This window comes from Podarcis pityusensis (assembly GCF_964106645.2).
Source record: "Podarcis pityusensis genome assembly, chromosome: 5".
Classification (NCBI taxonomy): domain Eukaryota; kingdom Metazoa; phylum Chordata; class Lepidosauria; order Squamata; family Lacertidae; genus Podarcis; species Podarcis pityusensis.
Window position 1 is genome coordinate 89,957,168 of NC_138032.1, and position 15,341 is coordinate 89,972,508.

General features: G+C 43.5%; 1 protein-coding gene across 1 annotated transcript in view; it reads left to right on the forward strand.

Annotated features, from left to right (window-relative positions):
* The window catches only part of ERCC6 (ERCC excision repair 6, chromatin remodeling factor), a 50,025-nt gene that overhangs the window by 18,490 nt on the left and 16,194 nt on the right, over positions 1-15,341 (forward strand). Inside the window, exons 6-11 of the mRNA XM_081005414.1 lie at positions 759-887; positions 4,621-4,779; positions 6,291-6,426; positions 12,038-12,208; positions 12,390-12,566; positions 14,560-14,676. Of these exons, the coding sequence (XP_080861540.1) occupies positions 759-887; positions 4,621-4,779; positions 6,291-6,426; positions 12,038-12,208; positions 12,390-12,566; positions 14,560-14,676 (889 nt within the window). The remainder of the gene's footprint in view (positions 1-758; positions 888-4,620; positions 4,780-6,290; positions 6,427-12,037; positions 12,209-12,389; positions 12,567-14,559; positions 14,677-15,341) is intronic.

Sequence of the window (15,341 nt, forward strand, 5' to 3'; positions counted from 1 at the left end):
AATGTACAATGGATTGATCACCTCCCATTGAAGTTAGCGGGTGTGGATTCGCACTGCCATCTTAAATCATCGCATGCTCTCTCTTGCTGTCTCATGTTGTCATCCTGTTTTACAGAATGATCCTATTTTTCCGATAACAAATGTCTTCTAAAGGCCGTATAGCAGTGTGCGCAATAGGTTGATAAAAGTTTTTATGCCGACATTTAATTTGCCTTGAACTTTGGTTGGGTTTAGTGATTCAGTTAACCGTGTGAAATGTCTTGCAAACATCTTTTGTATCCAGATACTGTATTATAAAAGCATGTTCTCCCTCTTTCCCCCAACCACCCATTTTTTCTTATGTTTCTAAATTTAAACACATAAACCTGCTGAATCCAGCCAAAGGCCCGTCTAGTGCAGCATGCTGTTCTCACAGTGGCCAACCAGATACCTGCAGGAAGCCGGCAATTTGTAGAGCACTACTTTGTAGAGTGCCCACAGGAAGCCTGCAATTTGCAGAGCACTACTTCGTAGAGTGCCTTATAGTCTTTCTCACTTCTGTATATCCCTCCTGTAGGAAAGCCAGCCAGAGAGTGCTTTACCTTGCCCAAGGCATAAGCACTTAAGCTCAGCTGGAATTTGAGCCCAGGTTTCTTATGTCAAAAACAACACACTGTCTGCTGGACCACAATAGCTACTTTTCAGATTTGTTTTCTGTTCTCTCCTAGCTGCCTAAACTAACACTGGCGATTAAATGGTGATTCTTCTTGTAATTTCAGGAGGTGGCACAAGCAACAACTGAAAGACAGAGAGGAGCGGCAGAAGGCGGGGGAAGATTCGGATGATAGCGATGCTGAATTTGCTGAGGGTTTTAGAGTTCCAGGTTTCCTTTTCAAAAAACTTTTCAAGTATGTATATTAAAGTAGCGAACAACAATTCATTGCTATAAGGGGTTTGCTAATGTATCAGTACAAACTGGAAAAGTTAAGAGTAAACCGAGTAGCTCAAGTGTATTATGGCATTCTGCAGTCAACTGAAGAACTTGAATTCCATTGTGGTTATACATTTGTGTTGTGTTGTAGCTGCCAAAACTGCATAGGCATGTGTCCATCCTACACAAGCATAGTCAGTGTGTAAAGCAGAGAGATCACTCCATTCATGCCGTTAGTCTTTCCATTCAGTCCTTTAGCAAATGATTCAAGCAGCGTAGCTTGTGAGCTGCCTGGCTGTAACACTTCATTGAGCATGGTGGTCTTGAGATAATAATAATAATAATAATAATAATAATAATAATAATTTATTTGTACCCCGCCCATCTGGCTGGGTTTCCCCAGCCACTCTGGCCGGCTTCCACAAAGACCAAAAATACACTAAGATGTCACACATTAAAGCTTCCCTGAACAGGGCTGCCTTAAGATGTCTTCTGAATGTCAGGTAGTTGTTTATCTCTTTGACATCTGATGGGAGGGCGTTCCACAGGGCGGGTGCCACTACCGAGAAGGCCCTCTGCCTGGTTCCCTGTAGCTTTGCTTCTCGCAATGAGGGAACCGCCAGAAGGCCCTTGGCGCTGGACCTCAGCGTCCGGGCAGAACGATGGGGGTGGAGACGCTCCTTCAGGTATACTGGGGCGAGGCCGTTTAGGACTTTAAAAGTCAACACCAACACTTTGAATTGTGCTCGGAAACGTCCTGGGAGCCAATGTAGGTCTTTCAAGACCGGTGTTATGTGGTCTCGGTGCCGCCCCCAGTCACCAGTCTAGCTGCCGCATTCTGGATTCGTTGTAGTTTCCGGGTCATCTTCAAAGGTAGCCCCATGTAGAGTGCATTGCAGTAGTCCAAGCGGAAGATAACTAGAGCATGCACCACTCTGGTGAGACAGTCCACGAGAAGTGTTTATTGCTTCCCTGGAACTCACAGCTTGGTTAACAGGTTCCTCACCAACTGCTGGTGGACTTAAGGGTGTGTTACGCTGTTGTAACCATAATCTAAAAATGGATCTATGATTAGAGAAACCCAAAGAGAATTCAACCAAGACGGGCAACTAAATATGAGTCTTGGCATGATAGCCGTCCCTAATGAAGGGTATCCCCTTGCAAGCATGAGTCAGCTGGCAAAACTTCCTGAGTGGTTAAAAAGATCAATTGAGCTGAATGATTTGTCTGACATGCAATTTAAAAGATGAGATCTCCCCAGCAGGAAAGGGAGGTTGCCATCATTAAGCATTAGAGGCTCCTCTGACCACACTGGAGCGCAAAGATGGCAGCAGTGAATCCCGATGCCGATTGATCAACTCCCAGTTAGTTTGTTCCTGGCTCTTAATTTTTCTCAGCAGGTCTTCTGAAAACTTTATCCTTTTCTAGGGTTTGTTTTCGCTGAAGTTGAATGAGGGCAGTCCTGAAAACTCCCATTTTAGTTTCTGTGCTTTGCAGTTTCAAAAACATATTTGGAAAAGAGAAGCTAGAAATGGGAGAGTAGAAAGCGGCTCGGCCATTTCTCCTCCCAACTTTCAAGCATTCTGTTCGTATATCAAGTATTAATAGACTAGAGATCTATACCAGTTGCAACCTACTGTGTCTCTCTGAAAAGACTATGAAATATGCTAAATTCTATGCAGTTAAGAGGCACTTTAAGTCATAGGATGTAGAGAGCTACAAGAGACCATGAGGAAGAGACCAAAACTTGTGTATGTGACTCTGGTAGGTCCTATTGGGTGTTTAAATGAAGAATTTGGTCTATTCTTTTTTTAGGCTTTTCTCTGCATCTAGGGCTAGAATGGCAGGCCCAGAGCTCAGTGTTGGAGTCCATCTGGTATGTGAGGAGAGATGGGCTATATCCCTTCCCATGATGCTCTGCTTGCTGCTGGTCTTCTCTCCCTTGCATGAGTTTAGCTTCTTGGTTATGATACGTTGCAGAGAATGAAATGAGCAAGGACTCCTGTGCCTTGCTCACTCTCGGCAAGAACTCACTGTTGCCATCTGTTCGGCAGATGCCATCCGAAGGGAGAGGAAAGACTCTGCCACACTTACCTGCTCCTCTAGCAATCACACTGGTTGCTCAGCATTGTACACCCCACACCCCATGTGAAGAAATGCTTTGTTTTGCAATATCGGGGGGAGAGTGGTCTCCTGTGTCCTTGTGCCTAGTGAAGTGAAAATGTTAAGAAACTAGCTTGTTGAGGGATGCGAGTAGGAATCTACAAAAGGCACCCTTCCAACTGTCAGTAGGAGAAAGAGAGCAATGGTTTTAAATAAACAATAGGCTTTTCAGTTGAGCTGAAGAATTTGGTGAGCTTTTTGTGAGGAGTCAGCATCCTCAGATGAGAGAAGGTGGTGAGAGAGAGAGATTCTTTTATAAGCCCAAATTTAGATCATGTCTCATGTGTGCAACCTGCCTTAAAGCCCTGGGGATAGATTAGCGAGTGAGCCAGACGTTCTCCACACACTACAGATGGCTGAAGACCCCTAGGGATCACTCGCTAATCTAACCTGATAGAAATGTGTTCCTCCTCCCAATTGGAGTGCTTTTGGGGGACCACAATCTCTTTCTGACCTCACTGACCACCCAGTTGAGGCATGAGATGGAATTACAGTATACAGTCATCTTTCACGCATTTATCCAACTATTCCTCTGAACAAAGGAGATTCTTCCCGCAAAACTTTTTGTTTTGGCAGAATTTTACATTCTTGGTTGAAAACCACCCCTAAACATACTAGCAGGCAGCTTGCAGCCGTTGTTTTTGTACTCCTAATCTGACCTAAGCCGTATCGTTGTTTGTATTTGCTGTATCCATCCCTGAAGGACAGCCCTTCCCCTGCTCCCAACCCCTTTCATCTTGGTTTGACAGCTATCTTTTATCTCAATGCTGCTTACGTAAAGAGAAGTTGCTGGTGAACTGTGCCCAAAGCATAGCCCATCCTCCTACTTCCAAATAGGGAGAGACAAAAATTAGCCTGGATAGTTCAGCTGCTTAGAGCGTGGTGCTGATAATGCCAAGGTTGCAGGTTCAATCCCTGTATGGAACGGCTGCATATTCCTGCTTGGCTGGGGATTGGACTAGATGACCCCCCCACCCAGGGTCCCTTCCAACTCATCAATTCTATGATTCTGTGTTTTTGCAATTTGTAACTTGTGTAATTTAGCAAGAACAGCCTGATAAGTTTTCACTGGCAAAGGGATTACTATTATTTTTAAAACTTCCCTCTTAGTTTGTAGCCATTGTTTACTTTTTGTTCCTTTTCAGCACTAGCTGTTGGGCTCCTGGGCATGGAACCACTCTGCCACGTTCCACTGTGATTTAACAGTCCTCCTATATGTTGGGCTGCGGAAACAATTGCACTTACTGTTCTGAAGAACCAGAAGGGGCCGTTCTAGCAATATTTATACAAAACGAAATAAAACACCCTCCAATTATCACGTCCCGGTTTAATTAGATGTACTTTTAACATTGCACAAAGAGCGAGTTCCTCACATCCAATGTCCAAAGGCATAAAAAATGCATGACGCTGTAAATACAGCCTTCATGTAAAACACATGCTGCAGCATGTTACGGTAACTAGCTTCTGAGCGTTGCAAATGACTAATTCATGTGTTTGTCCTGTTGTGATCTCTTGTTTGCCATCTGATTTTGCCCTTTTACTTGCAGGTACCAGCAGACAGGTGTTGGGTGGCTCTGGGAATTGCACTGCCAGCAGGTGGGAGGAATTCTGGGAGACGAGATGGGATTGGGCAAGACCATCCAGATAATTGCTTTCTTGGCAGGTCTGAGCTACAGCAAGATCAGGACGCGTGGTTCAAATTACAGGCAAGTGCTCTTCCGCAGACTGTCAGTCTGTGGAGCTCGATGAATATTTCATTGGATGTATTGCCGTGGAGGAGGGCCCCGTGAATTATTAATGGCATTTCAATTACAATATTCCTTTAATTCTTTTAGCGGGGGACATCAAAGGAAATTTTTTTACGAGACAATGGAGCTGGAGGGCAGGAAAAATTAAACATGTAACACTCTTAATGAATTCCAGGCATTGATGCTTCATTTTGCAGATGAGCCTCGCCAGTTATTTTGGGTCAATACTATGTCTTAAGGTTATAGAGCACAAATGGATTGCTTACCAATTCAATTATGTTAATATTGATAGTTTACACAGTATGGAATTTTCAATTAGGGGTAATACCTTTAGGTCAACTTATTACGTTTTTACATTAAAATATTTGCTCTGGCAAGAGACCAGTGGACTACTTTCATAGGCAGTCACAGTCTTCTTTGGGATGCTGGAATTGAGAGTCAAGAGTGAGCAAGGAAACATTCTTGCAAGATCCTTCCTTGGGTCAGCACAGACAACCCACGTTCAAGTAGAGGGAGTTCCCGCTTTCTTTTTTTTATACAACCTGCTCCTTGTTGTCTTCCTCCTCCCATCCCATTCCCCTGGAACCTCAAGTATCTGTAGTTATCAATCCAGCAATCGGAACAGTCAGGGGAAAATGTCTTGCGGCCCCTGGAAGCCCTAATGGGCATTCGCAAATTCGCTTGCTGATTCAGGTGCCCCTGGCTGCAACAAAAGGGGTTCCCAGCAGCCCCCAAGAAGCTGTTACTTATGCTGCTGTGTGGAGAATTAAGTGAACAACCAGGGCTGTTGCTTAGTGTATCCAAGCCTTAGTCTAAATAAGGTAAGATCCTGCCCGGATTTGGATTCCTTGACTTGCAGACTGTGTGGCATGTAGAAGGCACATAGAAGCCTGATTGATGCATGTAGTACCTTCTATGCACAAGGCTATTCCAGACTGTTATGCCTTACTGAGTTTCCTCTCTTTGTGGTTGTTGCACAGACGGTAGACTGGATTGAGTTTGTGGCATTTTTTCCTGTGCTGGTAATTATTCCTAGTAACTTTATCTGGTACATCCCTTCATATGCTGTTGCTTTTATTTCTCTACCACGATCGCCCCCTGCCACTGGCTCTTGCAGGCATTATTTTAAAATTGGGATCAGCCTGGTTCTCTAAATTTAACCTGCAGTCCTCTGGTGTTTCTGTGTTTTACTGGTTTAACTGGTTGGAAGAGGAAAGCTAGTATAACTTCCCCAAAACATTTCATTTAGCGCTGTGGCTGTTAATGACTCCAACTCCTTAGCATCCCCCTTTCCATTGTCTTCTACAGTGGCATCCTGCCATTTAATCTCATAGTTTTGCACCCATTTCATAAAATCATGGAATTGTAGAGTCCAACTCTTCATTTCTAACTTGAATACAGTTGTTCTGATAGCTCTCATAACGCATGCTGCTTCTTTCACAGTGCTGTCATCTTGTGATCTCTTCTAGGTTCCAAGGGCTGGGTCCAACAGTGATTGTGTGCCCAACCACAGTGATGCATCAGTGGGTGAAGGAGTTTCATACTTGGTGGCCTCCGTTTAGAGTTGCAATTCTACATGACACGGGCTCTTACACCAATAAAAAGGTACCTGCTCATTCAGGATGCTGCAAATTCAGACCTTTCTCTGCTGAATAGGAACAGTTTGCACTTCTTTCTTTCAAAAGTCTCGTGAGAATTTTGTTGCCAGTACTGAAGATAACCCTTGAAGTTTTAGCTTTGCTCCCTCCCTCGCAGTGTTAAATGGAACGCATGTTTTCCCCCATGAAACACCTTGAGAGTTTTTGTTGCTGTGTGACATTGAGCGAGCTGTATGGTGCAGCGATTCAGCATCAGTGAAAGCCCAGCCCATCAGGGCCTCCATTTTTATACCCTCCCACTCCTCCCTCCACCCGAAGAATTTAAGGACAAATACAGCACAGAGGGCTTAGCACCTCTGCTATAGGTTCCGTCATACACAAAGGCCACCTTTTTAAAGATACTTATAGGGTTGCTACTTTTATATCAGTGTCTGCTTTCGTTCAGCACCAAGGTCTGTGAGTTGGGTGCCCCAGCAAATAGTTTTCTATGGAACTTGTTGCAGCAAGGTGTCCTGCCTGGGGTTATTTTTCTAAAAAACAACAACCCCAAGCTTGCTCTTTTCTCCCTCTCCCTGCTGCTTCTCCACTTGGAATTGCCCTAGCTTCTGTTGCACATGCGTACATGCTTTCTGCAGTTCAGCCCTTAGATCAGTGATTAGTTAGGCTGGCCTTCCCTGTGCAGCTGGACTTGGCACCATTCCCTTGATCTCACCATTCCCATGCCCCTTGCAGACTTTACCAGGGTCTTCCCGTCTTCAGGGAGCACTTGCCCAGGAAATCTTGTGAGTTTGGGGGCAACGTTGCAGACGCCTGGGTGAACTCTTGGGCTCTTGAGCATCTTGTTTATTTATCTAGAACGGTTATGGGCCACTTCATATTCCAGAAAGATCTCAAAAGTGGCATGCAAGATAAAAATACAAAATCACGTGCAGCGTTAAATATAATGAAAAGCGGGTCCAACAAAATTGCACTCTCGTAGCTGATATCATCCTTCTGGAAATGCCCGGGTAAGCATAAAAGTTTGAAGCAGGTATAAGCACAAAATTGTCGGCGTCTGTCTGATAACGTGATGAAGTGCATTCCACAAAGTAGGGGCTGTAAGAGCAAAAGCTCCACTCTGTTATTGAGAATCATTGCCGCATATAGTGATCAGCGTCGGTGGTGTTTCCATGATACTATTGCACATCATAATTATTTACCTAGACTAATAACTTATTTATTAGTCTGGAGAGATCGAAAACATGAGCCTGGGGCGAATGATACACAGCAGCGAAGCGGCTGGAGTCTCCACTCCGGGAGCTCGCACATCCGCACTAAGCCCATGGTGAAGCTTGGAGTGACGTGTTGCGATATATACACAAATGGATCAGTCTGATAAATTGTGCTGATAGTTTTCTGAGGTGTAGCTAAGTTGGTGTTGTCGCCTCCGAGGATCTCGTTTTATCCGGGAAGCACCGAAACCTGCACAACAGCTCATCTGCAAAGATTATTGTTTATTTAAACACACCCGGACCCCTCGTCTTCTCACCTGCAATTTTCCTCCATCGCTACTGCCCTTTTGCAAGTTAAAACTAAACAAGACAACTGTACTGTTAGGAGGTTAGCTGGCAGCGGGAGTGAGCCAAGCTGAAAACCAGACAGGTGGGCTAGTCAACCAGCTGGCCAACCACTTAATTCCAGAACTTAAGCATCACATTTGATGATCACAGGAATTGTGGCTTTTTTCCGGGGGGAGTGGGGAACGATTCTTCTAAGCCCAAACACTTCCAGAGTAAAATGACAGGGCAAACTAAGCTCCCTCCAGCTGTTGGTTATCCCTCCGCAGTGGTAAGGGATGGGGGAGCGGGAGAGTTGTTTGTGAAGCTGGAGGAAGTGGCTGGGAACGGGGTTTAATTAAACATATGCCATCTTGGTTTTGTGAGCATTCATTGCAAATACTCACAGAACTCCCTTAGGGTAGTTTTGCCCCACAAAGGGTTGTATCTAATGCCATGTATACACAGTCCCAATCGCACAACAGACTTCCCTTCCATTTCTCTCCCCATGCGCCATCAAAATCTTCTCCGTAGGGTCCTCTGATCCTCTGGAGCATTGCGCACGGGGGCAGTAGGGGGAATTCCATTGCACAAGTGGAAGTCTGCTGCGCCAGCATTGGATAGGACCCAAAGAATTGAATACTGAAGAGAGCAGGGGGCTGTTCACCAGTCCCTGTAAATATTCTCCAATGTTCTACGGACACGGTTTGTTGGCATGCCCAAGAGCTGGGAATTTACTGAACTACGGTAGGGGAAGCTTCTCAAGATTCTGTTGAGAAAATTGTAGACAGCACAAAGATTCCATGTTCCATTTACGAGCGCACACCAGTATATTGTTTACATACTTGTAAATATGTGCCACAAGCATAGAAACAAGCCTCCTGTAAGGCTCTCAAAGGCCACGGAGGGTTTTGCCCACTAGCTTCACTGAAATCAGAGGTGGGGAAGATGTAACACTCCAGGTATTGCCAGACTATAACTCCCTGACTGTTGATCATGCTGGTGCAACTCGTGGGAGTTGGAGTGCAACAAAATCTGGAAGGTGCCCCCATTGGCTACCCCTGATTTTTTCAGCCGGAACTCAGTTCTGGCACCTCTCAGATGGGTTCCAGCACCTTTCAGGTGGGTACCATTGCTATTCTTAGAGAATGAGGTGGGCGTTCATGGTGAATTCAAGCGCCTATTTTTCTAGGAAAATAGCACTGCATATACCCAATCCTATTTACCCAAGCCGTTGCTCCCAGCAGCCACCCCAACTGGGTCTTAAAACGGACAGGACTTCTCTCTGATAATTCAGCAGCATTAGCTGTTTGTGAGTATTCAGTTCTCGAAATGTCATATGTGTTGATTCCTGAGCTTAAAGCTGTTTGTTCTCATTATTATCTGAAGCCCCTTCCCACCCACTTTCAAAAGGGGCCAATATTCTGTTTAGCTATAGCAGGGTTTCCCAAACTTTGGGTCTCCAGCCGTTTTTGGACTACAACTCCCATCACCCCTAGCTAGCAGGACCAGTGATCAGAAGTGATGGAAATTGTAGTCCAGAAAGAGCTGGGGACCCAAGTTTGGGGAAACCTGAGCTGCAGAAAGGATTGTGAGTATGGTGCCCTCCTGATCTGGGCACCAGCAGAATATGGACATAAGGTTACAAAGGGAGCTTACTATCTGAACAGCTCGGAAGAGGTCAGGCTAAGCAGTAGAAGGAGGCTGAGAAAAGAGATGTCACTACGACAGAAGTCGGAGGAAGAGTGGATAGAGGATACTGTGGCACCGTAGGGTGGCACTTCTCATTTAGTAGCACACATCTCTGTGAAATCCTTGACCTCTGTTTTGTTCTCTCACCATTCGTATCTGCTCCCAAAGTGCATAAATCCCTTTGCAGAAACTTCATTAAGTGCAGAGTTGAGGCATAAGGCTGGCACAATTTCAGTGCCAGAAGGCATATTGATGTAAAGTTAAGCAGTTCCTTCTCTCAGTAGCCCTCTCTCTAAAGCAGAGCTGAAGTTAGAGTAGCATGTGCAGTATTTCTTCAGCCCTTTATTTTTCTTGACAAAACAGATTTTAGAATAGCACACCTACTACGTTGACCCTTTCGCTCTGCAGAGTTTAGTATATGCTGTCGCAGTTATTACTAGGTAGCCTAGGAGCTCTTCCTTATGTCTTGGGGTGCGGTGGTGGAAGAAGGTTCAAAATAAACTCATGCTAAAAAGCATTTATTCAGTAAGGTAGAGGGGGAATTAGGGCACCAAACCTTTGCCCCCTTTCCCACAAAACCATATGTCTCATTACAAAAGTTAAAGCATTTATGGGATTGCTCTGGCTTTCACCCGCGCACCTGCGATTTTAGCTGCCATCCTCATTTAACCTGACGATAGAAGCTGAAAACCTGACTGTTTTTCCATCCCAGATTCTGGCTACTTCATAATGCTTAGACTTATCCCATCCTGCTTTTCTGTGTCAGAAGTGATTGAAATGTCTGTAAAAGGCTGTAGTTGTGGAAATTGAATTTTAAGAGAAGAAAGTATTAAAAGCCCTCGCCTGTGATGTTAGGAGGAAGGTATGTGTTTGCCGGTCAGTTCCTGGGTAGAAACGGGCAACGATGAAATGAAATGCGGAAGCAGACGCGTCCTTAGAGCACAACATTGAATATGCTTATAAATTATCGGAGAGTTCTGTCGGGGTGGACCACGAGGTCCCCCTGAGCTCTGCAAATCCCTTTCCCTTTACAGAACTCAACAGACTTTCGTGTGGCAAAGCTTACATTACCTTAACCTGAACTGGGGGAAGTGGTCGGTGATGAATTGCCTTTCTGTGTTTTTCCTTCATTGTCAGCACAAATCCTTGTTTAATAAAAGATTTGGCTTGAAGGAAATTTTAATTAATTACAGGTTCAGTAAATCCTGAGTAGGACTCTGCTGTGCTGTGTCTACAGTGAATGGCCTTCATGTGCCTTGTGTTTTTACTCCTGTTCTCTCTGCTGCCTGACAGTGTGATTTATGGCTGTTGTTTTCTACCACTACACTGTTTGCCCTCTAGGAGGGATTGGTCTCCTGAGCCCCCATAATAACAGGAGCACTTTCACAAAACATCTTTTAATGACAACATTGCAGCAGCCTTCTGTAAGTCAGGCTAATTGCAGACATACCCTATTAATTGCAAAATCTAGGAGAGGTTACATATTTTACAAGCTTTTAATTTGAAATCGCCTGAGATGATTTGTCTTAAGTGTTTGAGTAGAGATGCCTGTAGTATTCTGCAGTAGACCATTGCTAGGAAATAGATGCAATGAATGTGGGTTGCAGTGGGGGCTTAAAAATATCAGATTTTACTATAGGGGCAAGAGAGTCTGTTTTTTACCTCCATAGTAAACTGAATCTGTTAATTTCATTAACTAGTGATCATACTTTCTCCTTTTGGAAATACGATTCCTTACAAAAATAGACATTTGGCATTAGAGATCTTTTCTAGCGGTATCAGATTCAATAACTATTCATGAAAGTTAGTCTCCTTTTAAAATAAATATGTTTTTTTCCTTTCTGTTAAAAAAGACATTAAAAAAAAAAATTCAAGTCCTAGTCTGTTCGTTCCTCAGGAAGTTGTAAGGGGAGGAAGAGGTGATAGTGACACAGCAGCAAATCAAGTTCATGTAGCACAGCAAGTTCTCAATTTGCTGCTCTGCTATATTCATAGTGCATTATCAGTGCTTTGTAGTTCCCTACTGTGACTCGCTCAACTCTATGTGAGGCAGCCCAGTATCCTTACTTGCATACATGATGCTGAAGCCAAAGTGGATGTCTTAACTTACATGCTTTTTTTAGGGAAGGGGAAGAGATACAATTGAATTTGTTAGTGCCTTAACTCATACCTTGGAATGGAGGATTGTTCTGTCCTAGATTTGGCTTTTCGGGACTTGCTATTTCCCCCCTTGCAATATTGGAATGAAACGTGTTTATTTTAACGCGCGCTTAAGTCCTGTGACAAGTGTTGCCGTGTTAGTGCTGCCTGGGACACTGATTATCCAAAACAGTACTTTCTTTACGGACTCTCATAGTTTCGGTAATTGACAACGTATTGTTCTCTTTGCAGGTAAAACTGATTCAGGAAATTGTAGCATGTAGTGGCATTCTGATAACCTCCTACTCTTACATTCGCATGCTGCAAGATAACATCCACGGTTACGGTTGGCATTATGTGATTCTAGATGAGGGACATAAAATTCGGAATCCAAATGCTGCAGTCACGGTTGCTTGCAAACAGGTAAGAATCTTTAAAAACAAAAGCATTTCGATTGGTTAAATTAGTGATAAACTTGATCTTAACGCTTACTTCACGCTTAGGCCATGTTTCAAAGACTTCGTGGCATGTGTAAATTGCTGGTGGAATTTGCACTTTTCTGTGTTTTATTATGACATGAATATGCTTCTCCCTGCATTTACAGTTCTGCACTCCTCATCGAATCATCTTGTCTGGATCACCTATGCAAAACAACCTAAAAGAGCTGTGGTCCCTCTTTGACTTCGTATTTCCAGGAAAACTAGGGACACTTCCTGTCTTCATGGAGCAATTTTCTGTTCCAATAACCATGGGAGGCTATTCCAATGCCTCTCCAGTTCAGGTAAAGGATGCAATTCTCAGAAAATTGAAAAAAGCTCAGTTCCAGGCCATGTTCTAACACAGTCACTAAATGTCCTATCATCTCCTGGACAGTTAACATTAAAAAAATAAAACAGTAAACAACAAAGAGAATCCTAAAAATTGTGCAGAATAAAACCACAATTCAAAACTAATTAAATAAGACTTAGATCTCTGGCTAATGAAGACATGCTATTACTACTATTATTTACTGGATTCCTAATTGTGCCCTTCATCAGACAATCCAAGGCTGAGTTTACATATAACAGACAGTAAAAACTATTGCATACAAAATACAAAAATCAGGTAAAAATTAACAAAAGTGCTAATAGGCACTAAAAAAAACATTGAGCCATCATAACATAGTGACTGAATGTCTTACCTCACCCCCTGCCAAAGAGCTGAGCAAACAGGTACATCTTCATTTGCTACTGAAAAGGTAAATGATGTTTGTGCCAGATGAACCCCAGAAGGATGCATTTCAGAGATGGTGCCACCATCAAGAAGACCCCGTCCCACACTGCTGTCCCACAAACGTCATCTGATGATAGAACCACAGGAGGCCTCCCCTATTGATCTAAATGAATGAGCAGGATGATATGGAGAGCCTTGTTAATTCCAAACTGACCACATAAGGCCATCCACCATTTAAGTACATGAAGAAATGCAAGAGAATTACTGGATAGCATAATATACAAAGACAGATTCTATAGCAGGGTATCTCAGGCGCAGTGACCAGTATCCAAGCAATCACTCACGTGCTTCGAAGGAGAGGTTTTGCCAGGGGAGCGTTGAACTTTTACTCTTAACAGCATGGCCCACGTCACTTGACAGACTGTTTCTGAACACAGTTTGTAGTCACACCAAAGTCCTTTTTAAAATGATGTCCGGTGGAGTTAATATTCTTTTTCCCTCTGAGGGCAGGAGAGGGGTTTTCAACTTCACTTAGCTTCATTTAGTTTCTCAGATTGCTCACAGTTATAGACTTGATTGGTAGACTCACCGAGTCTGCTGATTTTGAATTCTTTAGACACTTCCCCACCCCCAATCCCTCTTTGTAAACTCACATATTACTACCAGGCCATTTTTGGTTGTTTTCCGAATGTCCACGCTCCTCACTTTTAACTCACAAACTTGTGTAATTTGTCCTGCCTTGGGCTTCTCCTGAATATAGTGAACTTCCTACCTTATTTTTGGGTGACCCTATTTTGATTCCAGATTGATAGGCACCCCACTGCACTGCTGGAGGGAATGGCACATGTTCAAGTGGGGTTTGCTGCAATTCTATGTAGTTTTTATTTTTATGTCAAATAAATTCCACCAACTAATTTTAAAGTGAATGGAGAATGATTTGCTGTTAGTTTAGATCTGTGGTTCCCAACCCCCACAGGGGGGCAATTTGATTTTTAAGGTGGGCAACAGTTAATGGCCTTTTAGGCTTCCTCCACGTGAATAGGAGTTCACTTTTTGAATAAGAAGAATTATATGTCAGGGGTGAGGGTGGATCAGGAATTTAGAGATGCTTAGGTGGGGCATGGCCCAAAGAAGATTGGGAATCACTGGTTTAGATGCAGCTGGTGCCCGTATGAGTTTTTTTTTAATGTACATGCAAACAGACATAATAAGTGTGCAAAATATCAGCATGATAACCTACCCAAAGTTTTCACTAACCGGTGAAGTATTTTATCTTCCAAAGTACATTAAAATAAATATTCAGTGTGGTGCACTGGTTGGAGTGTTGGACAGACCAGGAGAACCAGGGTTAGGATTTCTAGTCAATCATGAAACCTAACAGGTAACCTTTGGGTCAGCGTACTTTGAGCCTATCCCACGTCACAGTTGTTTTTGCGAGAGGATAAAATGGAATAAGCCTCATGCGTATTATGCTGAGCTCTTAGTGAGAAGTTTGGGGTAAAATGTGGAAAGCAAGTATGATTAATAAAATAGCATTGGTGTTGTTTTTTCCCTTTCAAAAGGTAAAAACAGCATATAAGTGTGCTTGCATTTTACGGGACACAATTAATCCCTATCTGTTGCGGAGAATGAAGGCGGATGTTAAAATGAGCCTGTCACTACCGGAGAAAAATGAGCAGGTATTGTTTGACTCTATATTTTGCACCCCAAAATTTTGCACCCCAAAATTTATCTGAGAGGCTACAAAATTATCTGAGAGCCAGTGTGGTGTAGTGGTTAAGAGTGGTAGTCTCGTAATCTGGGGAACCGGGCTCGTGTCTTCTTTGAAGTCTCTCAGCCCCACTCACCTCACAGAGTGTTTGTTGTGGGGGAGGAAGGGAAAGGAGAATGTTAGCCGCTTTGAGACTCCTTAAAGGGAGTGAAAGGCGGGATACCAAATCCAAACTCCTCTTCTTCTTCTACATGTGAAGTTATGCTTTGAGCAGCTCACTGCGTGTCTACGGTGGGAAGTCACAAGGATAACCATAGTACTTTGCCCCACTTGCTTTCCTGATGCTTCCTTGTGACACACTTCCACCAATTTAATGAATTCTGACCTCATAGTAAAAGATTTGGGTTGTATCCAATGCTGCTGTTCCATTCATGCAACAGACGTCTGCTTCTAACGATGGAACTTCCCCTTACTCCGCCCTGAGAAAGATGTTGTTGTTTTTTGCAATATTTATTTTCTTGTCGGATCTAAGCTTATTTGGGTACTTTAAGAACACGAAATAAATTATGTATAACTGTGTTGCAGCACAGGCTGATATTAGCAAGCAGGAGAACTCTGCAGAACTCACAATAT